At 51.1% G+C, this 26940-nt stretch overlaps 1 protein-coding gene across 3 annotated transcripts in view; it reads right to left on the reverse strand.

Moving 5' to 3' along the window:
• OLFM2 (olfactomedin 2) overlaps positions 1 to 18208 on the reverse strand; it is a 42831-nt gene extending 24623 nt beyond the window's left edge. The window contains exons 1-2 of one of the 3 annotated variants that reach the window (XM_047097577.1): positions 18074 to 18208; positions 3872 to 3898 (exon numbers count right to left, since the gene is read on the reverse strand). In XM_047097577.1, the coding sequence (XP_046953533.1) occupies positions 3872 to 3898; positions 18074 to 18208 (162 nt within the window). The remainder of the gene's footprint in view (positions 1 to 3871; positions 3899 to 18073) is intronic. The other 2 variants (XM_047097579.1, XM_047097578.1) reach the window with 2 other exon arrangements.
• Between the last annotated feature and the right edge of the window lie 8732 nt (positions 18209 to 26940).

The raw sequence follows: 26940 nt of genomic DNA on the forward strand, positions 1-26940 counted from the left end.
CTTAAGACCTCAGGGGTGTCTCCCTGTTCTGTCCCAGGACTTGAATTAATCCCCAGTCTTGGAACCCAAGTTGAGCCTGGTCTATCTCAGAACTCAGTTTCCCCCGGATCTATCTCAGTATATGGGTCCACCTTGCCTGAGCTCGACCTTCACAATTGGGTGAGAAATCTACTAGCTGAAGGTTCCTCTTCTCAGCATCTCCCCACTCACGGAGCGCTGCCCCCCCCGGAGCTCAGGCCTCTGGGATGGATGTCCACTGCAACTGATTGTCATGCTCCAGGATCAATGAGGGTAGGGGGACTTGATTTTTCTGAAACCATTATCTAAAATTCATCAAAGTGGATTTTATGGGTATTCTTCAAGGATTATTACAAGGCTTTCTTGATGGGCTATTATAAACAGCATTAATCTTCAAGAATGGGGGACTTTACGACAACCCATCACAAGTCTTACCTCATAAATCCTGGACTTGGACATTCCCCCAGATGAGCTCTCGCTAGGCTCAGAGGTCACACCTCAGGCCAGGAGTTCAAGAGGGGACTTTGAAGAAGGCTTTCCTCATGGTTGTGTACCATGGGGAAGGCCGGCACACCATCACAGGGCAACCTGAGTCAAGCAGAAAGACTACACATTCTCTATTCTCCTCCAACCTTCCCTGATTTCCCAGGGAAAGTAAGAGCCATGACATGGAATCCCTCTTCTCTTGCCATCATTTGCAAACTTCTTCCCCCTCCTGGTCCTTACCTCCTGTAACAGAGGAGGAGCTGTCCTTCATCGTAAGGTTCATGCAGCTAATCTTGTTTTGGCCCTTTTCTTCTGTCTTGGGAGTCTTATACAATCAATATCCTGTCTTTGCCTTGCATATTCAACTTCTCCCTCCCAGGCAGAACTTTCTCATTAGTTTTTAAATAAACTCAAGCCTCCCTTATTAAAAAACTAAAATGCCTCACTTGATTCCTCCTTCCATCTGTCTCCCACTTCTCTCCTCTTCCCAGTTGCCTACACTAACTGCCTCTATTTCCTCCCTCTCTGAACTCCCTCCTCCACCATTCCTATCTCGTTTCTGACCCCATCATACCGCCAACACAACTCTTGCAAAGTCCACCAATGGCCTCCATGTTTCTAAATCCAATGGATGCTTTTCAGCCCGCCATCTTTCTTGACCTCTCCACAGGATTTCACTCTGTTGCCTTCTCTCTCTTTCTTGATACATTTCCTTCCCTTGGATGCCATGACACATGCTTACATGGTTCCTTCCTACCTCAACGCACCTCCTTTTTATCTTCCTCCACCTAGCCGTTGAGTGTTACTCTAGACCAGGGATTCTCAACCTCAGCACTGTTGATATTTTGGCTGGATAACAATTCTGTGCCCTGTAGGATGTTTAACAGCTTCCACCCACTAGACACCATTAGTACCTCCTCCTAGTTGTGACAATGAAACATCTCCAGACATTGCCAAATGTCTCCTGAGTGTGAAATTGCCTCCTAGTTGAGAGCCACTTCCCCTTGCCAAGCTTCCATCACCACCTGCATGCATAAATGTCCTCAGAACTCCAAACCCATTTATACCTCTGACTCTTTGACCTGCCCCACCCCCTCAGAGCTCTCGAAAGCATCTCAATCCCAACACACTCAAATGAAATGCAAGATCTCCTCTCCAGAGCTTAACTCTCATCATCCTCACAGCATCCCCCCTCCCTCTGCTTCCAAGTCAGATGCCCAGGCATTATCCTCTCCCCCATTTTTATTCCTTCACCAAGTCTAGTTGACTTTAACTCCTCAATACTTTGTGTTCATGCATGGTTGTTCATCTTTATGGACTGAATGATTGTCTATCACTCAATAGTCCAACTGAGTCCAAATGGTCCACCCTCACACTTCAGAAAGTCCATCTGGTCTACCTTGATGGACCCTTTCCCTTGAAAGTCCACTCTACACACGAGAACCTCAGGGAACTCTCACAATGCACATCTGATCATAACATCCTCCCAACCCAAACCTCATCGGTATATTCCCTTTATTCTTAGGATACAGACAAAACTCCTTAACATACTAATGAAGCCTTGTGGGTCTACTCTTTACTTACCTCTTCTTTCATCCCACACAGTCTCTCCCCTCCAAGGTCTTCTTTAGTCTGTCATACTTTCTCTCACCCCAGGGCCTTTGCATAAGCAGTTCCCGCTGCCCAGAGCACCCTTGCTCTCAGATTCAGATCCCAGCTCTTGCTTCCTCCAACCTTTCAAATTAGATCAGATCCCCTTATTAGAAGCTCCTATAACACCAGGGATCTTTTCCTCCTAGCTGCTATCACAGCCGCCATTTATATTTATTCGTGAATATTGGATCATTACCTGTCTCCCTATTTTGAAGGAAGCCCCATGTACTCTGTCTGCTTGGCTCACCATCTTCTCTCCTGTGATGTATATATTAGGTCCTCAGAAGTACTTGTTGAATAAATACATGGATAGAAAAATGGCCCCAACTGCTTTCAGGATCAAGCTTGTCTTGCCCTGGCATTTGAGGCTCTCCATCACCTTGAGGACTGAACTCTCAGTCTATGTAAAGGTCAGAGCAGACACCAAAGGGCACAAGATGCCAAATGGAGAATAATAATTCAGCAGAAGCAGGAAGTCAAAGATAAGGGATGACCAAGAGAATACAGGTCCCCCCTGGGATGGAGGGAATCTTGGGAAGACACTGGCTTTCCATAGAGCACAAAACGGGGTGCAGACCATTATCTCTTCCTGGCTATTAAGGGGCAGGGTGACCCAGAGGACATCTGGTCCCTTCTTCTTTTAGAAATTCTCCTTAGGATTCATGTTTCCCTCCAGCTACCATCCCCTTCCTATGTTCCTTTTTCTCATCCCTCACATATCATCCATCAGCAATCCTGGTGGCTCTACTTAAGACATATGCCAAATCTGCCCACTGCTCACCATTCTGGATGCTTCTATTCTGGCCCAGCCACCAGTGGCTTTTGCTTGGACTATTGCAGTAACCTCCTCCCTGATCTCCCCACTCCCACCCTCACTCCCTGAAACCCATTCCCTAACAAGGAAGTTAGAGGGATCTTTAAACAACATGAGTCAGATGATGGCACTCTTTCCCTCTGCCACTGTCCAACAGTTTCACGTTGCATTTAGAATAAAAACTGATAACTCTCTTTGGCCTGTGAGGCCCTGTCTGCAGGGGACCCTGCTGACCTGTACAACCCCATCCCCTCCTTCTCTCAAGCCACCCAGGCCCTGTCTTTCCAGAAAGGCACCAAACCTGTTCCCATGTCAGGGCATTTGCACTTGTTAGCTCATGCTACCAGGACGCTCTTCTCGCACACTTTCCATGACCGACCTCCCTCTCATCTGTCAAGTCTCTGCTCAAAGGTCACCTCCCCCAAATTCCAGTGATAATACGAATAACTTCTGGGGATCTAATGTGCAGCATGGTGAATAGAGTTAACGATGATGTGTTATATACTTAAAAGTTGCTAAGAGAGTAGATCTTGAAGTGTCACCAAACACATAACACACACACACACGCATACACACACACACACACACACACACGTGCGCGAGTGCACACAAAGGTAATTATAACCCTACTGTGGTGATCGTTTCACAATATACACGTGTATAAAATCACATTGTTGTATACCTTAAACTTACACAATGTTATGTGCCAATTATATCTCATTAAAGATGGCAAAAAATGTCACCTCCCCAGAGAGCCTACCGAGACGTCCTGACAAAATGAGGCTCCCTGGTTACTTCCTTTCACGTCTCCTCATCGTTTTCTTTACAGCGCTTGCCTATCCAACACGAACTTGTTTATTTGTTTGCTTATGTGTTTGTTGTGTGTCCAGTAGAAAATACACATGACAAGACTGAAACAGATCTATCCTGTTCACAGCTGCGTCTCGGCACCTACAACAGTGCCCGGGACTCCAGGCACTCACTCAGTTTGCCCAGTGAATGAATGAATGCGTAGGTGATGGTGTCTATCATGGCCTCCCCTCCCAGTACTCTTTCCAAAAGAAGGCTCCTACCTGTAAATTCCTACTGAGAAAGACACCTCCATAGCCACATGTTCCCAGGTGCCCGAGGCGTCCAGTCTCAGCCAACTGGACAAGTGGATTCCTGATACACATTGAAAGAGGCAAGTTCTCCAGTTGAGGGAGATGGAATTGGAACACGGAGGTCAAGGCAATTAAAAGGTGTGGAGCTGGGGCGCCTGGATGGCTCAGTCAGGTGAGTGTTCAACTCTCGATTTTGGCTTAGGTCATGATCTCATGGTTGTGGGATCGAGCTCTAGGATGGGCTCCACACTGAGCGTGGAACTTGCTTGGGATTCTCTCTGGCCCTCTCTCTCTGGCCCTCCCCCACTAGTGCTCTGTGTTTGTCAAAAATAAACATGAAAATAATAAATAGGTAAGTAAGTAAATAAATAAATAAAGGGTGTGGAGCCTGGAGCTGAAGGTGCCCGGGGGATCAGGGGCTACAGAAACCCAGAGCTGGAGCGAGGGGGTCCCAGAGTGGAGGGGGACAGGAGAGTGGGGACTCTCTCCTGAGTCCAAAGTAACCCTGCCTCTGCCACTATCCCTCGTCCTGTTTTAACTCTCTGCACAGTGCGGTTACAGGATAACAATTTCTTGCTTGTTTCTGGTCTCTTGTCACTAAAATGCCAGCTCCATGAGAGCAAGTGTCCCGTCTTATCTACCCGGCACATAGTAGGTGCACAGTAAATATTTGCTGACTGAAGTGATAAGTCAGTGAGGCAGTGATGGCTTTCCAAGGCCCTGGAGCCCCAGGTATTGGGTTGTGTGAGATTCCCTGCATTCCCTACCTAAAGGTCCTCTTAAACTGGGCCATTTTAAGGGGCTTTCTATTCCAAACACACTCTCTGACACCCACCCACCCCAGGCAGACAGATCAAACCATGATGCTTAGAGGCAAATGAGAATAAACAGAGATGTCAGGGAAGAGCCAACCAATGAGAAAGGAAACCATGGATTTCAAGGACTGACTCTCTCAAGCGAGAGCAGGAGAGAAACAGGTGAAGCTGGAAGGCCGGAGGGACACTGCGGTGGGTGCCAGGACAGGACAGGCAGGGGGGGATGACAGAAAAGGCTGGAGAACTGGACACAAAGAACGAGGATCTCTTTGCATTTTAAGGCGAATATTCGTAATGGTAATAACGATTCTATCCAATGATAATGATGGTCCCTAACATTCACTGAGCTCTTCCTTGTCCCAGGCATTCTAAGCCCTTTGTCAGCACTGGCCACCATAATTATCTCTGATGGCAGGGGAGAATCTCAGTTGAGACGTCTGGTGAGTGAGGCTGGGCTCAGGGCACTCTATTCCTGGATGGCATTGCCGGGTCACCCTGGTGCCCATGTGACTGTCTGGATTTCCCCTCCTTGTTCTTCCGAAAAGGGCCTGGGGGCAGTTCCAAGGCCAGTCCTCTTGGCTTTGAGATCTCACTTTGCCAGGAGTCCAGAGAACTGGCAGGGGGAGGAGAGAATTGGTCATTCACTTCCCTAAATAGTAGCATGTGGGTATTAGGATACACAGGAGTTCTCTGACTGTGTGGGCATCTGTGTGTGTCTACAGGCACCTGTGAGCATCCATGTTCTGGGCATACATGGGACATCTGGACACATCTGTGACTAGTCATAACAGAGTGCACGGCAGCGTAAATCCAGGCAAATGCTGGTGCGCGGCAGTGAACAAGTGCAAGTGTATGTGCATCAGCAACTGTCGCCCATGGCCATGAACAGTCCCTTCACTCTGACACGTTCCTAAGTGTTCTACTCCCATATGTTCTGTGAACAAGTCATGAGCCCACAAGTCGATCTGCATAGCTGCTCTTTTTACGTGTACCCCGGGTATACTTGTGTCTATTTGCTTTTTCCTCGAGCATTCATGGCCACGTGTGGCTCTACAGACGTATATGTAAATGTACATCGCTTATACCCACAAACAGCTCTGCCACCGTGTGAAATCACCCAGGTGAACACCTCCCTATAAATACCCATGACCTTCTGTGTGACCCCATGTGCAGGTCGACCCAGAAGCCACACACCTTACACATCTGTGTCTATTCAAGAATACCAGGGGTACCTGGGTGGCTCAGTCAGCTAAGCACCTAATCGTGGGTTTCGGCTCAGGTCATGATCTCATGGTTCGTGAGATCAAGCCCCGCGTAGGGCTCCGCACTGACATCACAGAGCCTGCTTAGGATTCTCTCTTTCCCGGGGTGCCTGGGTGGCTCAGTTGGTTAAGCACTGGACTCTCATTTCTTGGTCATGAGATCATGACCTCATGGTTTGTGGTGAGTTCGAGCCCCATGTCGGGCTCTGTGTTGAGAGCGCAGAGCCTGCTTGGGATTTTCTCTCTCACTCTCTCTCTCTCAAAATAAATAAATAAACTTTAAAAAAAAGGATTCTAGGGGCGCCTGGGTGGCTCAGTGTCCAACTTTGGTTCAGGTCATGATTTCTCAGCCTGTGGGTTCGAGCCTCGCGTTGGGCTCTATGCTGACAGCTCAGAGTTTGGAGCTTCTGTGTCTCCCTCTCTCTCTGTCCCTCCCCGACTCAACGCTCTGTCTCTCTCTCTCTTTAAACTAAATAAACTTTAAAAAGATTTTAAAGGATTCTCTCTCTGCCCCTCTCCCACTCTGTCTCAAAATAAATTAACTTTAAATTTAAAAAAAAATTTTAATGTTTATTTATTTTTGAGAGAGAAAGACAAAGCAGGAGTGGGGGGAGGGGCAGAGAGAGAGGGGAGACACAGAATCCGAAGCAGGCTCCAGGTTCTGAGCTGTCAGCACAGAGCCCGACGCGGGGCTCGAACTCACAAACCACGAGATCATGACCTCAGCCGAAGTCGGACGCTTAACCGACTGAGCCACCCAGGCGTCCCTGAAAAAAATTTTTTAAAAGAATACTCATGCTCTTCCTAATTCCCTATGTCCGTTTGTGTCTACCTGTATCCATCAACATTCTCTCAGTAGGAACTGACATCTGTGTATATTCTGTCAGCCGCACTCTTAGGTCTCCCTGACTAACTCATTAGCATTGCAGTCAGTCCTGAAATATTCCTGCAGAATTTATGCTTTACTAATAAACCTGGTGTCCTGCTGAGGTCACATGCCACTTACAAGGGCTAATGGAGCCAGCCACAGCCAGCAGCTTTGGGGAATCCTGGCCTCCTGGAATAGCCAGAGAATGCACTCACTATAATGAGCAAACTCCTCTTCCTTCTCACTGCACCGAGTGTCCCAGGCAGCGCCTGTCGAGCTATGTTTATGGTCCCTACACTACCCTGGCATCACTCACACAGACGACCGCATCTCCAGATCTGCCGTTGTACTGAAGGCCGCATCACTCATCAGGGTACTACACTGAGGGCTGCATCAACAGACTTGTCATTACACTGAAGGCTGCATTACCCTGTTGGGCATCACACTGAGGGTTGCATCATCCAACCTGTCTTTATGTGAAGATGGAATCATCCTTTTAGTCATAACACTGAGGGCCCCAATCCCAGGCTGAGCATTATACTGAGGGCTTTGTAACTAGAAAGTAAAACTTGAGAAGCGACATTTTCCTTCCGCGTTGATAACTCCTCTGTGTGGGGTGAGAAGGGGCAGGCGGAGGCGAGGCTGAGAAGTAATCCGAAGGGAACTGTAGGACTACAGCAATGGGGGGAACTGGGGACTCTGAAGCTATGCACTGGGGAAGGGTAGCCACAGAGGTGAATATAGTACATCAAAAGTTGGGGAAATTGGGGCACGTGGGTGGCTCGGTCGGTTAAGCATCTGACTTCGGCTCAGGTCATGGTCTCGCAGTTCGTGGGTTTGAGCCCCGTGTCGGGCTCTGTGCTGACAGCTCAGAGCCTGCAGCCTGGTTAGAATTTCGTGTGTGCGTGTGTGTGTGTGTGTGTGTGTGTGTGTGTGTGTCTGCCCCTCCCCCTCTTTCTCTTTCTCTCTCTCTCAAAAATAAACAAACATTAAAATAGTAAGAATAAGAGTTGGAACTCAACCCTTCTGATCCACCAGTGCTGAAGGGGCTGGGGAGATTCAGAGTGTGTAGCTGAAGGGGTCCCTGACTGGCTCCTCCTGGAAGCTATAGATATTGTCATTGCTCCGCTATTCCTGCCAGGGAGGCCTACAAGACGTACCTTGCCATGCCCTTGGGGACAGATGTCTAACCTGTAAGTGCAGACCTTCATAGCACAGGACATGAGCCATGTTATGGCAGGTCCTGTCATGGGCCACATCCTCTGTTGTGCTCCACACGCCCCTGTTGCACCCCGACACGCTCAGAAGCGCCATGCTCGGACAGTCCCATGTGAGAGACACATTCTGACCTGCTCCAGCATGCCCCATGGGCTCAGACAAAACCAGCGGCCATCCGAATCTCCTTATACAAAGGGGCATACCTGCCATGAAGACATGCCCTGTCACGTTCGAACATACTGTGCCACACACGACATGTGGGTCTCCAACCGACAGGCACACGCCCCAGCAGGCTCCAGGGAAGCTGGCAGGTCTCCAGCCTCTGCCCCTGAGTCTACACATTCGTGGCCACCTTGCCCTTCCGGATGGATTGATGGGGCGGCGGGGAGAAGGCTGTTATAAATTAAACATTGAGACACCGCCTGAGCACCAGAAGCTGCCATCTAGTCATTGGCTGGTTCTCTCCCAGGAGGCTTCGGGACCACAGGGTGGGGGAGAGGGCAGGGGAAGTGGCTCATTTAATTAATTAGTCCTAATTGAGATATCTTTGTAAATATCCCTTTATTGAAGGACACGATCCCATCATTTCCTGGGAATTTTCCGTCTCTATTTGTCTCCAGCCCCTGAGTATTGCAGAAACGACAAGAAAAGAAAGAGCAATCCACAGGGCTGCTTGAACCCTAGTCGTGCTTCTGACAATGACAGCTGCACCAAGGGACGGGCGGGGAGGCTCGGAGAGAGACACAGAGATCCAGGCGGAATGGCGGGCGGAGAGACAGGGAGATACGGGCAGAGAGAGATGAGAAAACTGAAACACGGGGCAGGAGGTAGGGCAACAGGCAAAAGGGAGATTGAACAACACCCTCAGGGCCGGGTGGCAGGCTCTGAAATGCAGGAAGACGGAGAAACTTCACGACAGGGAGACCAGAAGTGGGGACAGATGGACCGTGGCTGGGCAGACAGACCTCCCTCTGCCTCTTCCTGCCGTGCCTGGTCTGCCCATCTCTTGGGCAAAGTACCCGCTGCAGCAGCAGCAACAATCAAGCCTGATTCCTCTTTGGCCCTTGCTACCCTCCCCTTCTCTCTCCCTCCCCCAATCACCCCTGCAATCATCTCCCTTGTTCAAAACGAGCTTCCGCAGCTGCAGCCCAGACAGCTGTTCCATCTTGGAGCCAGCGCTGGGGCCTGATGGCTGGGTCCTAGAGGGAGGCCCTCCTAGGTGGCAGCGGGGGAGTACGAATAGGAGGTGGAGGAAAGGGGTTCACCTGGAGCTTGGGCACCCACCCACAGCCCACCCTGGACTCCCATTGAAGCTTGGCTCCAATCCCCACCACCACCCCCAGGGGTCCAGACACCCCGGGCCCCCTCTGGGGCCTTCAAGGGCTCGTGCTGGTCTGGCTCATCCTGTCCCACTCACTGAATCCTGAACGCACCCAACACTCGTTCTGGTTCTGTCCTGTCTCAATAACCCTCTCAGGTCTGAGAATTCTGGTCTCTTCCCCACCCCCTGTCAGAGTCCTGGATTGTGATACAGCAACTATGGTGATATAGAAATGGGATTCCAGAGACAGAGAAACAGAGGCAGACAGAGAGATACAGACCTAGAGATGGGGATGAGAGAGATATAGAGACAGAGACGCCAAGAGACAGAGATGGCAGAATCAGAGACCAAAGAAACACACAGAGGCAAAGACAGAGACACACAGAGAGAACTTAGAGACCGACAGAAACATAGAGAGAAGACAGAGTATGACAAAGAGACACAGGCAGACAGAGGTAATCGCCAACATCCACTCAACAAACATTTCCTGAATGGCAACCATGTGTTGTAAATACACAGTTAAGACAGAGAGAGGGGAATACAGTTAATAAGACAAAGACACAAGAAAGAGAATGCAGAAGCAGAGACTCAAAAGACAGAATTTAACAGCAATGAAGCATCAGAGGTGCCTGGGTGGCTCAGCTGGTCAAGCGTCCGACTCTTGGTTTCGGCTCAGGTCATGATCTCATGCTTCGTGAGATCAAGCCCTGCGTCAGGCTCCATGCTTGACAGCTCAGGATCCTCTCTCGCGCTCTCTCTCTGCCTCTCCCTGGCTCTTGCTCTCTCTCTCAGAATAAATAAATAAACTAAAAATGAGTTTAAAAAAATTAAAAAAAAAAAAAAACAAGATCGGGAACCAGCCTGCCCCCATAGGTGGTAGCATCTTTACTCCCACACACAGACAGACCCAACCCGACATCAAACTCTCTTAAAGCGCCCGGGCCTCCCCCAGATGGCTGCTTTTCTTCCTTGCCCAGCCTTGGGACTGCTCCCCACTGTTGCTTCACAAAGGCGTCAGCTGCCCAGAGTCAGAGGGGAGAATGATGCTGGGGGCACGAAAGACACCAAGAGGCAGAAACCAGAGCATCCCTCTGGAAGAAGACTATTTTAGCCACACTCAAGTGGCCCCAAGGCCTAGACCACCCTCCCTTAGTGGCTGTCCATGGTGCTGACGGGATAGGCAAAGGCTGCACCTCAAACCATTTCTTACGTTGGCGTCAGACCCAGGTAGACAGGGTCTAGGGAGATGGTCAGGAACACCTAGTGGGCTAAGGCTTCTACCTATGTCACCCAGATCCTCAGACACACCACTTACCGTCCCCACCCCGACACCTTCACACACCCTGTTCTCTTGGCCTCTCTCCCTCCACCTTACCAGCTTTGTCTCTGCCCAACTCTTACTCATCCTTCATGTCTCAGGGCAAATGTCACCTCTTCAGAGAAGCCTTCCCTGACCACCCCTTCCCAATTACATGCCTTCATGGCTCCATATCTTCTCCTTCATGACCCGTAACAAACTGTGATTACACAGCCATTTGCACCAATTCCACATTCACGATGTCTCCCTATGAAGTTTTAAGAGGGAAGCGACAGTCTCCCTTGTTCATTGCTCTATTCCCAGCCCCCCCCCCCCCCCGCACAGGACTTGGCATAGAGAGGGACTCAGTGATTGCTGGTTGGGAATGACTGTGCTCTCTGGTGGCAAGACTACCCCATATCTTTATGTGGGAAGTTGGCAAAGTGCACATTCATTGGACATCCATCCAAACAGAGAAGGATTGAGAAACAAGGACACATGAAAAGAAGCTTTAAGAAACAGATGCTTCCGATCCACTGGAAAAGACTCAGGAATCACAGAAATAGTCATCAAAGTTCAGAGGTGTCATCAGGAGGAAGAAGGGGGCAGAAAGGGGGGCTGTCCCACGGGGGCAGAAAGAACGGAGACCATTCAGGAAGTACCTACTGCCCTAAATGAGAAGATCCCAGTGATAAACAAAAGGAACAAAGTGCTTGCATGGCACTTCTATTCTGTTGGTGGCAAACAATTACCAAGATGATTTCAGATAATTATGAGTGCTGGGCAGAAAATAGAACAGGTCCAAATAGCAGTGTGGGGACATTTTAGCTGGGGTGGTCAAAGGAGGTCTCTCTGAGGAGGTGACATTTGAGCCAGGACCTGAGCAGGCTAGAGGAGGTTCCCGGAGGGTGGCACAGCAAATGCAAAGTTCCAGAGGCAGGAACACAAAAGGGATGGAGGAGTGGTCCAAGACCTGACTCAGGAAGGTGTGGTCTTGTAATACTAGCAATAATAATTACAATAACCAACCTTTATAGGCACCTTCCGTATGTCAGGTACCCTCCTGAGCACAACCTTATATGGAACATTCCACCATTATCCCCATTTTATGGATGAAGAAACTGAGGCTTAATAAGTTCGACCAGGGGAAGCGGTTTAGATTTGGTTCCAGTGAGGCGGGCAAAAGTTCAGAGGAGGTAAATTTCACACACACAATCTAGAAGGATTTTCTAATGATTACGGGTCTTTTTAGAAGTGAAACAGGCAACTTCATACGCCTTTTCTGCTCTAACCCCCTCCAGATATCCCTTCCTTTGACACTCAGAAGGAAGTAAAGGCGCCTCAGGCCAAATCCCTTTGTGACATGGACCCTTCTGGCCACACTCCTCCCAACCTGGCACATTCGTCTCCAGGAACTCTGAACTCCTTGGTCTCTCCCTGCTCACCAGGACGCCCATGACCTCTAAGACTTTGTTCATGCTGTTCCTTCTCGCTCTGTCTTCACCTGGCCAATTCCTTCTCAACTGTAAGACTCGATTTGAGTATCACCACCTCCAGAATAGCTCCGTTGCACACCCTGGCTGGTTTCAGTGCCCTCCTCTGCAACCCCCATAACATTCCAGAAATAATCTTCTCACCACACAGACCATGTTGTGTCACAAGTACTGAGGAGGCTGCAAACTGATTGAAGCCAGAGATGTTATTCATCTCTACATCCCATAGTCTGGGACCCTTCCCAGCGCAAAGTAGGAGCTCAATAAATGTTCCCTCACACTCCGAAGTGTTTGAGCAGAAATTGGAAGTCCACGGTTTAGGAGCAGGTAAATATGGTAGGTGGGGGCCAAATCCACAACATGCCTATGTTTCTCCACCCCACTGGCCCCTATCCTGGTCCAGTCCCCATCATCACTCACCTGGACCAGTACAGTGGCCTGCTCCCCAGTCTTCTGGCTCCTGCCTTCATCCCCCGTAGTCTGCCCTCTTCCCAGGGGCCAGAGGGAAACTGAACACCTGAGCCAAGGCCTGTCCCTCTTCTGCTCAGAACTCTCCCTGGGATCCCATTTATTGAATATCTACTGCTGTTAGACTCTGTGCAAGGCACCAGGGCTACGACAGTTAACAAAAATTAAAAATTGTTTTAATGTTTATTTATTTTTAAGAGAGAGAGAGAGAGAGAGAGAGAGAGAGAATCTGAAGCAGCCTCCAGGATCTAAGCTGCCAGCACTGGAGGTGGAGCTCGAACTCACGAACTGTGAGATCATGACCTGAGTCGAAGTCAGATGCTTAGCCAACTGAGCCTCCCAGTCGCCTCAACAGTTAATAAAAATTTTTAAAAAATTAATTAAAAAAATCCCTGCCCTTGGGGAGCTGACATTATGGGGGGGGGCAGTGAGCCAGACAACAAGATAAAAAAGTCAAGTATGTGGAGTATATTAGAAAGTTACAAGCACAACAGAGGAGAGGAAAGCATGAGGAGTTACAAGTGAAATGTAAAATCCCTACAAGGCTCCCCCACTTCCCTGCCCTCCCCACCCTACACCGCCTCCATCTCCCCACCTCCCTGCCCTCATCTCCCCTTTCGCTCACTCTGCTTCAGCCACTGGTTTCCTCAGTTTCTCCAACATTTCAGGCATATGCCCACCCCAGGGCCTTTGCACTTGCTCTTCCCTCTACTTGTAACTCTCTTTCTTTAGATACGAGCCCTCTCACAATTTCTTCAGATCTTTGCTCAACTGCCACCCGCTCAGAAAGGTCACTCCATCTACAATAATCCCCAATCACACTCCACTCCCCCTATACTGCTCTATGCTTCTTCATAGTACATGTATCACCATCTAAAATAAAGATTTATCTATATACTTATTTATTTCTCCCTGTCCCTGCTCTAGAATGCCAGTGCCCTGAGGACAAGGATATCTGTCTGTTTTGTTCACTGTTATATCCCAGGCACCTAGAATAGTGCCTAGCACATTGTACATGCTCAGTAAGTATTTGTTAAATAAATGGGCGAATGAACCAATGGAGATCCCCTAAGAATTCTTGTTACTTAGGATAAGAGGGGGGAAGGCTGAGCAGGCTGGGGTACTATTTATGGCTGTTCACAAATATCTGCCTACTCCTCTCTGTTCTGGTCATGGTAGGACCACACTTCCCACCCTCTTTGAAGTTAGGCATGTCACCTGTGTTGACCAATGAAATGTGAGCAAAAGTAACATTCCAGGGTAGAGCTTTAAGACCTGATGGGGGCTTGCTGCGCCTACCTTTTTCTGTTTCAATGATCATGTGGCCACAGAGCCTCCAACATCCCAGGTCCCTGAATGACTACTATGGACAAAGTTCTCCAGCCAACCATGGATACATAGCGCCAGGGAGAAATACATCTATGTTGTATCAAACCACTGAGAACTGCAGCTGCTTCTTACCACAAGTGTAACTTGACCTGTCCTGACTGATACAAAGTATCTGGGGCCTTCCCCCTACTCCCCACCCCCGCGGGGGAAACTGTCAAGGAAAGACATGGATTCTGAGCTTTGGTTCTTCGCAGGAAGTCCTCAAAGAGCCTCTTGTGGATGGCTGCTTAGACCCTCCCCATTCCTCCCATGGGGAAAAGGGTCTTCCCCACACAGAACAACTCTTCTCGCCCCTTCCTTTCTGCAGCCCTTAAAGAGGGGTGAGTGGATGGGCAAGGACATAGCATAGAAGATCCAGGTAACTGTCTTCGGGTGCTGTAATGACAGCAGCCGCTGGCAAGGGGCTGACGGTTCTTAGTCTGGTTCTGGATTTACAACCCCCAGGTGAGAAGTCATTCCGCTGAAGGCTCCCATCCCACGGGGATGGTTTATGGCTGAGAGATGGCCAAAGGGAGTAGTGGCGGTGGCAGCTTCCTCCCTGCATCCTTCCAGAAATGGCCTGGGACAGCACCCTTAGAATTCTTAAAAAGAATGCCAAGCTGCCTCGCCAGAACGAATCGGGGAGGGAGAGCCCGAGATGAGAACGGCCAGAGGGTCTGGGCTCACCCCCACCTCACCACTGAGGCCCTTTATTAAGTCAAAATCAGCATCCAATCTTCTGCCTTACGACTGGGGATTTCGCTACCTGGGTTCAGTTAAACCATGTTGGTGGTCTACACTTTTCTACAACTCCTTCTTATGGAGCATCTCAAATGTTCCCCTCAATCCTTAGGAGGGTGGATTCTTGATCTGGACACCTGACAAATATTTATTCTGTGCCTCCTACGTGCTTGGCTACAACGACAAGCAACTCCTCCTTACTGAACACCTACTATGCACCCAGCCATTTGTGTCCATTTGAAGGTGGAATCCATGAATCCTAACGAAGATGTGATTGTTGGTTCAGTCACTTGACAAATACTTATCGCAGGCCTACTATGCACCGGGCCTTAGGGTTCACTAATGATGTCGTCTGTGGGTCCTCATGGATCCTAGGGTCTAATGGGGACTCTAAGATTCTCCTTGACTAATGAGGATATTGAAGATTAGAGAGATTAAATAATTTCCCCCAAGGGCATACTGGTAGTAAAGCCCAGGGCCAGAATTCAAACCCAGATGTGTTTGACTTAGAGTCCTATCACTAACTGATTATCTACTATGTTAGCCACTGACCTGGGGCTTTTAGGCATAAACATGCTTGACATAGAGGAGGCAATCAATAGTTTTGCTGAATAAACAAAATGGATGGCAGGATGGATATATAGAGGACAGATGAAGAGATGGTTGGATGACAGATAATGGATGGATAGAGGGATGAGTGGAACACGGATAGAGAGATGGATGGATGGATGGATGGATGGATGAAGAACAAACAGATGGAAGGATGGATGGGTGGAGAGCCGGACTGTAGATCTGTCAACAGTCCTGTCAGGTAGGAATTATCATTCCCATTTTATATCTGGGATACCGCAGCTCTGAGTGGTGAAGTCACGGGCGCCCAGAGTCAAGACCAAGTCATAGAGCAAGAAGGCTGAGAGTGGATTCCAACCTTAGTCTACCAGACTCCCAGGATGCTTTCCAGAGTGCTCTCAGGTGACCGTGCCCTCCCCGGTCCTCCCCTAAGTCCCCTGGCATCTCACTCCACAGAGTGCTTGCGGCAAGGCTTACTGAGACTGAGGGATGATGAGAGGGGATCGTGGAGGGAGGAAATACTACCTTTCAGCAGGTGATTTCATGGAAGCAGTGGATTGTGGTCCCATTAGCTATAGACGGGCCAGAATGGAGACCAGGTCTGTTTGGATACATGTGCGCGCGCACACACACACACACACACACACTTACAGAAAACACACGGTTCACACGGGAATCCACCCATAGGCATACAAGGCAGGCACGAACACCATTCATAGGTACACGCTTCCACATATGTGCACACACTTCTAAAGACACACGTGTCTACACTTGCAGGTGCACAGACACATGCAATACACAAAATCGTAACTTAGAGACACAGTCTTCCACACTTACGCACACATTCCCCACACACCGGATGCTGCCCATGTTTCACGCACACGTTCACACAGACTCACATTCTCTGAGGGTGGAGGAGGGGAATCTGGCTTCTGATTTCAATGAGACACCATCTCTCTTCCCCCTCAGAAGGCAAGAGCAAGAAAGCTGTCACAGACTCACGTGTCCAAACTCGCATGGGCACACGCAACCCAGAGTCTGGGACACAGACTGCAGACACACACTTAGGCACATCCACACCCAGACGCACTCACTCAGGGACACACTCACACGCATTCTGGGACACACCTCCACACACACAGGAAGATCCACGTGGACCTTCACGCTGGCAAAGCGCATAAACTTCCTCCCTCAATTCGCACACAGCACTGTTCACACACCAAAACTCAGGCCTGGATAAGACGCTCCAGGACATACTCACATAATATCCCTTGATGTGAGACACACGCAGAAAGACACTTTCACACGCTGGCTTCAGTTCCGAGGATTTGGACTGAAAGCCCTCACCGGTGCCAAGCCCGGTGCCACTGCACCCTCCCCCCCCCAGGAGCTGGGCACAGCCTGGGCATAGGGCACGGCACCCCCGTCTCCACTTGCCTTCAACCCTTGGGAGCAAAGACTTCTTTTCTTTTCCGCAAGGGGAAAGAAGGACGTGGTGTGGAGGCCACTGGGGGCTGAACGGGGGAGCTGGCGAAGTTAAGGAAACAGTGAGCAGGAGAGGGAGCTCCATGCATCCCAGTCCCACCTACTGGGAGGGGTCCCGCAAACAGACTGAAGAGGGGAAGAGATGGGAGGGGAGGACCAAGTCTGGACGAGACGGAGGGAAGTTTGTAGTGGAGGCTGACCCCTCTCCCCAGGTCACCAGGAACACCCGGAGTGATCACGATGGAGTCCCCCCGCCACCCACCCCTCCCAAAAGCTCTGTGGCCAGGGAAGCTGGAGGATGAAGGGGATAGAGGAGGATAGAATGGGATGAGGGAAGGGGCAGTCCCGTGCTTCTGGGGGCACTGTCAGCCTTCGCTCCGGCCCCCCAAGTCTGAGACCCGTCTGTCTCCTAGAGAGTGCGAGTTCTGGGGATAAATATTCAGCACATGGTGAAGCAGGTAACCAGAAAGGAGATGCGGGGTGGGGGGGGGCGGTGCGGGGGAGAGAAAAAGAAAAAAAAAGAGATAGGTACAAAGTCAGAGACAGCGCAACAGAGATAGACACAGACAGGGAGAGACAGAGGAGGCAAACCGGAGACAAAAGAATGGACGGAGAGAGACAGAAAAAGACAGAGAGGGAGACGGGACGACTCAGAGATGCACAGACAGGCAGAGATCCGGAAGGTGGAGACACCCGGAGAGCCCGCGGCTCCCGCATTCGGAGGCAAGGTCCCTCCCGGGCCCCCGGAACCTCCGCTCCCGCTCCGCCCCACTCAGCCGGACCGGGCTCGGTTCCGCAGCCCTCGCCGCCTCCGCCCCGGGCCGAGCGAGCCCGGTACACCGTTGGCGCTCGGACACTGCTCACTGATAACGGGAAGCGGTCATAATAACCAGACTAAGCGGCGCGGAGGCGGCTGGGGGTCCCGGGGCTTCTCGGCGTCCCGCCCCCAGCCCCCCGGGAGGGCGCCCCCGGCCGGGCGCGCAGGGAAGCTGGGGGTGGGGGGGGGCGGGGGCCCCCGGGGGCTGCGGCGGCGGCGGCGGCGGCGCGGGCACCACGCCCCCCCGGGAGCGCCCCCCGCGCGGCGGCCACTCACGATTTTCTCGGAGGCGCCCGCGCGGGACACGGTGCCGTTGAGCCCCACGAGCGAGGGCAGCGTCTGCGACATCCAGTTGGTGACCATGGCCATGGTGCTCAGCACGGCCCCGATCTTGAGCAGCGGCACCGACATCGCGCCCCCGCCTCATGCCCCGCGGCCGCCCGCCGCGCGTCCCTTCTCCGGCCCGCCGCCTGGCGCTCCGTCCCTCGCCGCCCAGCCGCCCCGGAGGCGCGAGCGCGAGCTGGGGGGCCGGGGCCGGGGCCGGCCGGGGGGCTCGGGGACGCGGGCTGCGGCTCCGCGCGCCTGGCGGGCTCCGCTTATAAAGCGCCGGCTCGGCCACCCCCCCCCCACCCCCACCCCCTCCCGCGCCTCCGCGCCGGGCACTTCCAGCCGCCGTGACGTCACACGGCTCCTGCCCGGAGCCCGGCGGGGGCGGGGGGCGCCCAGACTTTCCCCCCCCACCCCCCGCCCTCCCCAGGCCGCGCCGCCGCCCCGCCGGGACCGCCCCCGCCCCCCCTTCCCGCCCCGCGGCGGGAGGGGGCCCCCCGCGGCGGCGTTCCCCACCTGCCCCACCCCCACCGCCGCGGCATTCCCAGCCCCGCCCCCCAGCCGCCCCCCGAGGCACTCCGGGGCCACCCTCGGCGCACCGCCCCTTTCCGAGCCCTCGGCCCCCACGCACCCCTCCGGGGCTCAGCGCGCGGCCCCCACCAGCGCCCCCCCCCAGAGGCTGGCAGGGGGCCGGAGTCACAAGTCCCCACCCTCCTACGGTGAGGACCCCGACCCCGGCTCGCTGGGACCCGGGAGTGCAGGCGTCGGGGGCCCGTGGGGGCGAGACTAGGGCGCGCCCGTGAACGGGCAGCCCAGGGTCTCCTCGCTCCAGGGGAAGGGGCTCCGCCGGTACCACTCTGGGGACCCCTCGGGGCTTTCGGGACCAGGGAAGCCCAGAGTGGCGGGTCCGGAGCCGGTAGACGCGAATGCCGGGATGGAGGTGCGGCAGTGGTGGCGGGGGTGGGGGTCACCCCGGCAGCGGGAGGATTTCCCCCCGCACCGAGGGGCGGCATCGTAACCCGGGGCGGCTGAGAGCGAGGAGCCGGCCCCGTGCAGGCAAGTCCCCGGCGGGTCTCCGCTCGCAACTTGAACTCGGGTGGGAGCGGGGAACTGAGACTTGGCACCTGCCTCGCGGCCCCGGGGCTCGGGGGTGCGCCCCCTCCGCGGTGGGGGAGTGCAGAGCCGCCCCCACCCGCCCACGCACCAGCCTGCCGCGGGGGTGGCGAGGCGGCCGCGAGGAGCGCCCGGCGGGTTTTAATTTCCTCTGTTTTCCCTGCGCTCACGCCCCCTCCCGGCGTCCCCGCATCACCTCGCGCCGCCGCCCCGGCCGCCGCCACCGCCGCCGCCGCCGTCGCCCGCAGCCCGCGGCCGCCGCCGTCTGGAGGCGGCGATGACTCAGGCCTTTCCCGGCCGTGGCCGCTCGCCGAGGGCTCGCCGAGGGACAAGCGCTGAGCAAGGGGGTAGGGGGCTTGAACTGCCCTTCTTTCTGAGCTTAACACGGAGAGGCCCGTGCTGACCCTCTGTGACCTCCAGCAAAGACCTCTCCGCCTCAGTTTCCTCACCTGCAGTGTGGGTGGTGGTAAAGGGCTAGGGTGTCCTGAGAGTCAAGTGAAAGATTTATTGAACATCTACTATGTGCAAGGCACTGTGAACAACAGATAAAAAATGCCTGTCTTTGTGGAGCTGCTGAACTTTACATGGGGTGAGACTGACAAGAGATAGGAGAGGGGAAAGTAAAATATATAGGCTATGGGGAGGAAGGGGCATCCAGACCAAGTAGGAGAGTAAACTTTAGCCAGGAGGGTTGGGGAGTGACACTTGGGCAGAGACTTGAAGAAGGTGAGGGAGGAAGCCATTGGGACATCCGAGGGAAGAGTGCCAGACAAGAACAGCAAGTGCAAAGGCCCTGGGGCAGGAACACAAGTATTCAAGGAACAGGCCAGTGTGGTTGGAGGAGAGCCAGCTGCAGGAAAGTGGGGTCCGGAGGGGGACGACGGGCTTCTAAAGTACTTTGCAGGGTGTCTGGGACATGGTGTTTCATAAGCAGTCGCTGCCATTGTTATTATTTGTGACTGATGATAAGCTCTAAAAAATGAGATGTGTCCTTGCCTCCTTGTACTACAGCTCACATTTACAAGTGCTGAACGCTTTGCAAATGTGCTGGCTGAGCACCGGCTGCAACCTCCCTATTTGCAGGTGAGGAAACTGGGCTCAGAGAGGAGAGGGGACCAGCTCAAGGTGACCCAGCAGGTAAATAGGGGGCCCAGAGTTTGAGCCCAGGTCTGTCTGATTTCAGACTCCAAAACCACTGGGCTCCAAGGTCTCCCAGCTTAGAGGATTTGGAACCCACTGATACCCTCTCACTCTCTCACCATGGCTACTGTGGGAAACTACCCTAGCTCCTTCCTGTCAAGCTTCTCCAGGGAGTGGTCTACACTCCCATCTGCATCTGCTGCCTCCACTCCCTCACCTCCTACCTCCTGAATGTTTCCAAACTCCTTTCACTGAAGGCAGCGGCGGCCTTCCGATTTGCCAGTCCCACAGCCTCATTTAGTCTCACAGGTTAGTCTTCACGGATCATTCCCTCTTTCTTAAAAGTAATTTCCCTTTTGAATTCGGAGACACTTCACTATTTCCTAGTTCTGCCCCCACCTCTCTGTCTCCTGCCTTCTCCCTAAATGTCTGCAACTCACGGGGTCTTGTCCTGGGTCCCCACTCCTCTCATTCTGTATACTGGGCCTGGATCATCACCCCCACTCGCAAAGTCTTGGTTCTATCTGGCATACTCCCACCTCAGGACCTTTGTACCTGCTGTGCCCTGCTTGCTATCTACTTTACCCAGAACGTTATTACCACAGATACGCATATAGCTGCCTCTTTACTTCATTTATAGCTCTGCTTTATTATTCTGTGGGTCAGAGCCATGCCCTACCTTTCTCCAGAAAACTACATTTCCCAGGTTCCCTTGCACACTGGTTTCCTGTTAGGTTCATCCAAAGGGAGGCACTGGAAGGAGACTGGAGGGGAGGGAGGAGGGGAGAGGCCAAGGTATTTCTCCCCTCTCTTTCTGCTTGGGGTTGTGGTGTGTTCTTCCAGTGGCCACACCCCCTCCATGGTCCCACAACCACACAAGACCTCCTTCCTCACCACAACACCCATTTATCGGGTCCCTTAAGCAGCCTTGTGCTGTGGCTTATTGCTGGATTCCCTGATCATCCCATCTTACATTTAACCAATTCCCCGTATTGAATTTCCTCTTTTGAAAACACCTAGAGTGCTTCGTTTCCCTCACTGAACTCTGAGTGACACGGCCACTCTGAAAAGACCGTCCCTGGCCACCTCATTGATGATGAGTCCACACCACTCTCTGTCCCTTACTCTGCTCTGTTTTCTTGAACAGCATTGATCACCGCGGGACGTTACTTTTATTTGTTATGATCGGTCTCGTCCATAAGACTTTCACTTCACAAGGGCACCTACGTGCCTGTATTTTTCACAACGAAACCCCAGGGCTTAGAATAGTGCTTGGCACGTGTATAGCAGGTGCTCAAAAAAATGCTGTTGATTGACTGACTAAATGAACCGTGGCTGAGGCTCCCAAAGGTATATCTACAGCCCAGCCCTCCAACTGGAGTTCAGACCCCTCTGCCCATCAGCTTCGTGGGCATTTCCATTTGTCTCTCACAGAACTAACCGCACGACACCCACCAGCAAAAACTCAATCAGAAAGACAGGCAGTGCTGGTGATGATGTGGAGAAATGGGAACCTATTGCTAGTGGGAATATAAAATGTTACGACCACTTTGAGAAACGATTTAGCAGTTTCTTAACACATTAAACAGAAGCTTACCATAAGACCCAACAATTCCATCTGCCCGAGAGAAATAAGGGCATACGTCCATGGAAAGACTTGTATGTGAATATTCATGTGAGTATTTTCCATCGTGAACGAAGCTATCCAAATGCCCATCAACTAGCGAATGGATTAAAAAATTGTGGTACGCCCATACAAGGGAATGTTACTCAGCAATAAAAAGGAACAAACTGCAGATATACACTACAGCGTGGATGAGCCTCAAAAATATTTTGCTGGGGCACCTGGGTGGCTCAGCCAGCTAAGCATCCAATCTTGATTCAGTTCAGGTCATGATCTCACGGTTGTGAGAACGAGCTCCCCCCATCGGGCGCCGTGCTGAGCGTGGAGCCTACTTGAGATTCTCTCTCTCCCTCTGTCCCTCCCTGCTCATGAGTGCAAGCACTCTCTCTCTCTCTCTCTCTAAAAAAATTAATTAATTAAAATAAATTAAAAAGAAAATATTGCTAAGTGAAAGAAACCAGATACAAAAAGCCATGTTTTCTATGGTTCCATCTACACACACCGTCCAGAAAAGGCAAATCAACAGAGGCAGAAATTAGATTAGTGACTGTCTGGAACTGGGGGTGGGAGGGGGGGATGGACTGCAAATGGGCATGAGGGATCTTTTTGGGGTGACGGAAATGTCCTAAAACTGGCTTGGGGTGACGTTTGCACAACTCCACACATTTACTAAAAAGTCGCTGAATTGCACACTGAAACAGGTGGATTTCATGGCATGTAAACTGTTAAGAGGGCATTCTTAAATTTCCCCTGCAAGCCCTCTCCCTGAGGTGCCCTACAGTTGTGCTGATGGCAGAATGAGTCCTCAAATTTTGTGCTCCAGGTCCTTGCTTGCCTCACCCTGGTCCTGGCCCAAATACATCCACAGTTAGAAACTATCGAGGCGCCTGAGTGGCTCAGTTGGTGAAGCGTCCGACTTCGGCTCAGGTCATGATCTCACAGTTTGTGGGTTCAAGCCCTGCACCGGACCCCGTGCTGACAGCCTGAAGCCAGCTTCAGATTCTCTGTCTCTGTCTCTCTCTGCCCCTCCCCCACTCACACTCTGTCTCTTTTTCCTTCAAAAACAAACATTAAAAAAATTAACAAATTGGGGCGCCTGGGTGGTGCAGTCGGTTAAGCGTCTGACTTCAGCCAGGTCACGATCTCGCGGTCCGTGAGTTCGAGCCCCGCGTCGGGCTCTGGGCTGATGGCTCAGAGCCTGGAGCCTGTTTCCGATTCTGTGTCTCCTTCTCTCTCTGCCCCTCCCCCGTTCATGCTCTCTCTCTGTCCCAAAAATAAATAAACGTTGAAAAAAAAATTAAAAAAAAATTAACAAATAAATATTAAAACAACCCAAAAGTATAGTCTGTGCCCCCATTACCCTTCCTTCTCCTTCCCTACTCCATCCAAACCAGCACCAATGCCCCCTGATCTGGATGCAGAAATATCTCCAGAAAGTATCCCTTCTTCTCCATCATCATTCTCACTCTAAGCACTGTGTTGGAGAGTGCTACAGGTTGAATATTTATGCCCCCCCGCCCCAAAGTCCTATGTTGAAACCTAACCCCCAATGTGACGGTATTTGGAGAGGGGCCTTTGGGAGCTGATTAGGTCATGAGGTGGGGCCCCCATGAATGGATTGGTGTCCTTATAGAAGAGACTCGGAGAGCTCTCTCTCCCTCCCACCGTGTAAGGACAGAATGAGAAGACATCAAATCTGCCAGCACTTTGATCTTGAACTTCCAGCCTTCAGAACTGTGAGAAATAAATGTCTGTGGTTTATAGGACTCTCAGTCCATGGTATTCCATTAGAGCAAGTTGAATGCACCAGGACCAGAAGCTACAGAAAGAAATGTTTTTTCCCTTCACCTGAAGATTCTCAGGAGGGGAAGAGTTCACAACAGTCAGAAACACTAACAGTGGTTGCTAAGGCTTGTTGAGTACTTATCGTGTACTAGGTATCATTTGCAGGAATTTACATGTAATAACTCACTTAGCCCTCAGACTACCACTGAGTAGAAGTAGACAGGATTACAAGACTAGATAGGATTATAATTCCCATTTTTAAAATGAGGAAACAGAGGCACTGAGATGCTAAGATATTTCCCAAAGGCCCCCAGGATACTATACCAGACAGTCAAGCTCCAGAGTTTACATGGTGCACGGTCAACTGGGTCTATTCACAGGGGAAAGAATAAATGCTGATCCCTACCTCACATCCTGTGTAAAACTCAATTCCGTATAGATTGTACATCTAAATGTGAAAGGTAAACACAAAATCTTTTAGAAGAAAATGTAGAAGAATATCTTCATTACTCTGAGGGTAGGCAAAGATTTCTAAAACAGGACACTAGCAAGCACTAACTTTAAAGGGGGGAAATATTATTTGAACTACATTAGAATTAAGAAGTTCTGGGGCACCTGGGTGGCGTCCAATTCTTGATTTTGGCTTGAGTCATGATCCCAGGGTCATGGGATTGCCCCACATCCGGTTGGCATTGAACGTGGAGCCTGCTTGGGATTCTCTCCCTCTGTCCCTCCCCCACTCGCACATTCTCTCCCTCTCTCTCTCTCTCTCTAAAATAAAATAACATTAAAAATTGAGAAAGCCCATTGATCAAAACTCCATTAAGAGAATGAAAAAACAAGCCACAGAGTAGGAGAAGATATTTCCAATCCTTATATACAACAGAAAACTCAATTTTTTTAAAGATTTTTTTGAATCTTTATTCATTTTTGAAAGAGTGACAAGAGCGTGAGTGGGGGAGGGGCAGAGAGGGGCAGAGAGAGAGGGAGACCAGAATCCAAAGCAGGCTCCAGGCTCTGAGCTGTCAGCACAGAGCCCGACGTGGGGCTCAAACCCATGAACCATGAGATCAGGACCTGAGCTGAAACCAAGAGTCGGATGCTTAACCCACTGAGCCACCCAGGTGCCCCATTCTTCTAAAGAGTTTTTAAAGTAATCTGTACACCCAACATGGGCTCAAACCCACAACCCCAAGATCAAGAGTCACATGCTCTATTGACTGAGCCAGCCAGGCGCCCCACTCATATCTTAATTTTAATTTATATAACATATGGATAGATAGATACAGACACGGATACAAAATCCGGACACACACACACACACACACACACACACACACACACACATACATTCCTACAACTCAGCAATTCTTCTCCTCAGTGTATACAGTTGAGACTCATCGTTTGCAGATTCCATATTGGCAAACTCACCAACTCATGACAACTTATTTGTAACCCCCACATTGATACTCCTGGGGCTTTGGTGGTCATTCATGGACATGCCCACAGGGGCAAAAATGGAGTCAGCAACACACGGGTTCCCAAATGAAGTCCAATACGACCATACTCTGCCTTCCTGTTTTAGCTCTGTTTAAAAAAAAAAAAAGTGTATATATTTATTTTTGAGAGAGAGAATGCACACAAGCAGGGAGGGGCAGAGAGAGAGAGAGGGAGAGAAAATCCCAAGCAGGCTCTGCACTCTCAGCGCAGAGCCTGATGCGGGGCCCGAACTCACGAACTGTGACCGGAGGCTCCCATGACCGGAGCCTAAGTCAGACGTAATGAATCAACAATATATAAGAAACAAGGTGTGGGGCGCCTGGGTGGCTCAGTCGGTTGGGCGTCCGACTTCAGCTCAGGTCACGATCTCGCGGTCCGTGGGTTCGAGCCCCGCATCGGGCTCTGGTCTGACGGCTCAGAGCCTGGAGCCTGCTTCCGAGTCTGTGTCTCCCTCTCTCTCTGCCCCTCCCCCTTCATGCTCTGTCTCTCTCTGTCTTAAAAATAAATAAAAAACGTTAAAAAAAATTAAAAAAAAAAGAAACAAGGTGTTTTTTAAACAGAAACATACATAAAACTAGGCGACATCTTGTTCGGTCAACAAAAGTGTGACCACAGGCTTGGAGACACCCAGCCCTGCGACGACTCAATGCGTCAATCAGTATTTACTAATACCCAATGGAAATGCGAATGAGCGTTCACCAAAGACAGCGTCAGAATATTTATAGCCACACCTTTCGTGTCAGCCAGAAACTTCGCCAGCCCAAATGCCCAGAAACAGTACAATGAATCTATCATGGGAGAGTCACATAATAGAATGTCATCAAGTGATGGAAACAGGCAACGAAAACAAAACAGTAATATGTGGAATCTTACAAACATAATGTTAAGCAAAAGAAGCCGGGCCCCCAAAACTACATATTTCATGCCTTCAAGTTATAAAGCTGGCCGGGGCGCCTGGGTGGCTCAGTAGGTGAAGCGACCGGCTTCAGCTCACATCATGGTCTCACGGTTCGTGAGTTCGAGCCCCGCATCTGGACTCTGTGCTGTCAGCACGGAGCCTGCTTGGGATTCTCTGTCCCCTCTCACACTCATGTGCGCTCTCTCTCTCTCTCAAAAATAAAATAACATTAAAAAAAAAAGGTTATAAAGCTAGCCAAACCCGTGCAATTGTGAGAGATGTTAGCTTAGCGGTAACTCTTGGGGGACAGGTGGCAGCTAGAAGGAGCACGAAGGGACTTCTGGATACTTGAAAAGTTCTAGTTCTTTACCTGGTGCCGGTTAGCACCACGTCGCTTGAAGACAGTTTATCAAGCTGCACCTTTGTGATTTGTGTATTGCTCTGTAGATAGGATTTCCGTCGAGAAGAAAATTTACTCAGGGGCGCCTGGGTGGCTCAGTCGGTTCAGCGTCTGACTCTTGGTTTTGGCTGAGGTCACGATCTTGCGGTTTCCTGAATTCGAGCCCCACATCAGGCTCAGTGCTGGCAGCGTGGAGCCTGCTTGGGATTCTCTCTCTCTCCCGCCCTCTCCCCCTCCCCCACTCACGCTGTCTCTGTCTCTCTCAAAATAAATAAACTTAAAAAAGAAAAGAAAAGAAAACGTACTCAAATATATGAATTCAGGTATCAAGTATGAAAACATAAGTTCCATCCCTG

The sequence above is a fragment of the Lynx rufus genome, unplaced genomic scaffold, assembly GCF_022079265.1.
Source record: "Lynx rufus isolate CCGP_SWC_20201006 ecotype Redwood Valley unplaced genomic scaffold, mLynRuf1.p SCAF_4, whole genome shotgun sequence".
In the NCBI taxonomy this organism is placed as follows: Eukaryota; Metazoa; Chordata; class Mammalia; order Carnivora; family Felidae; genus Lynx; species Lynx rufus.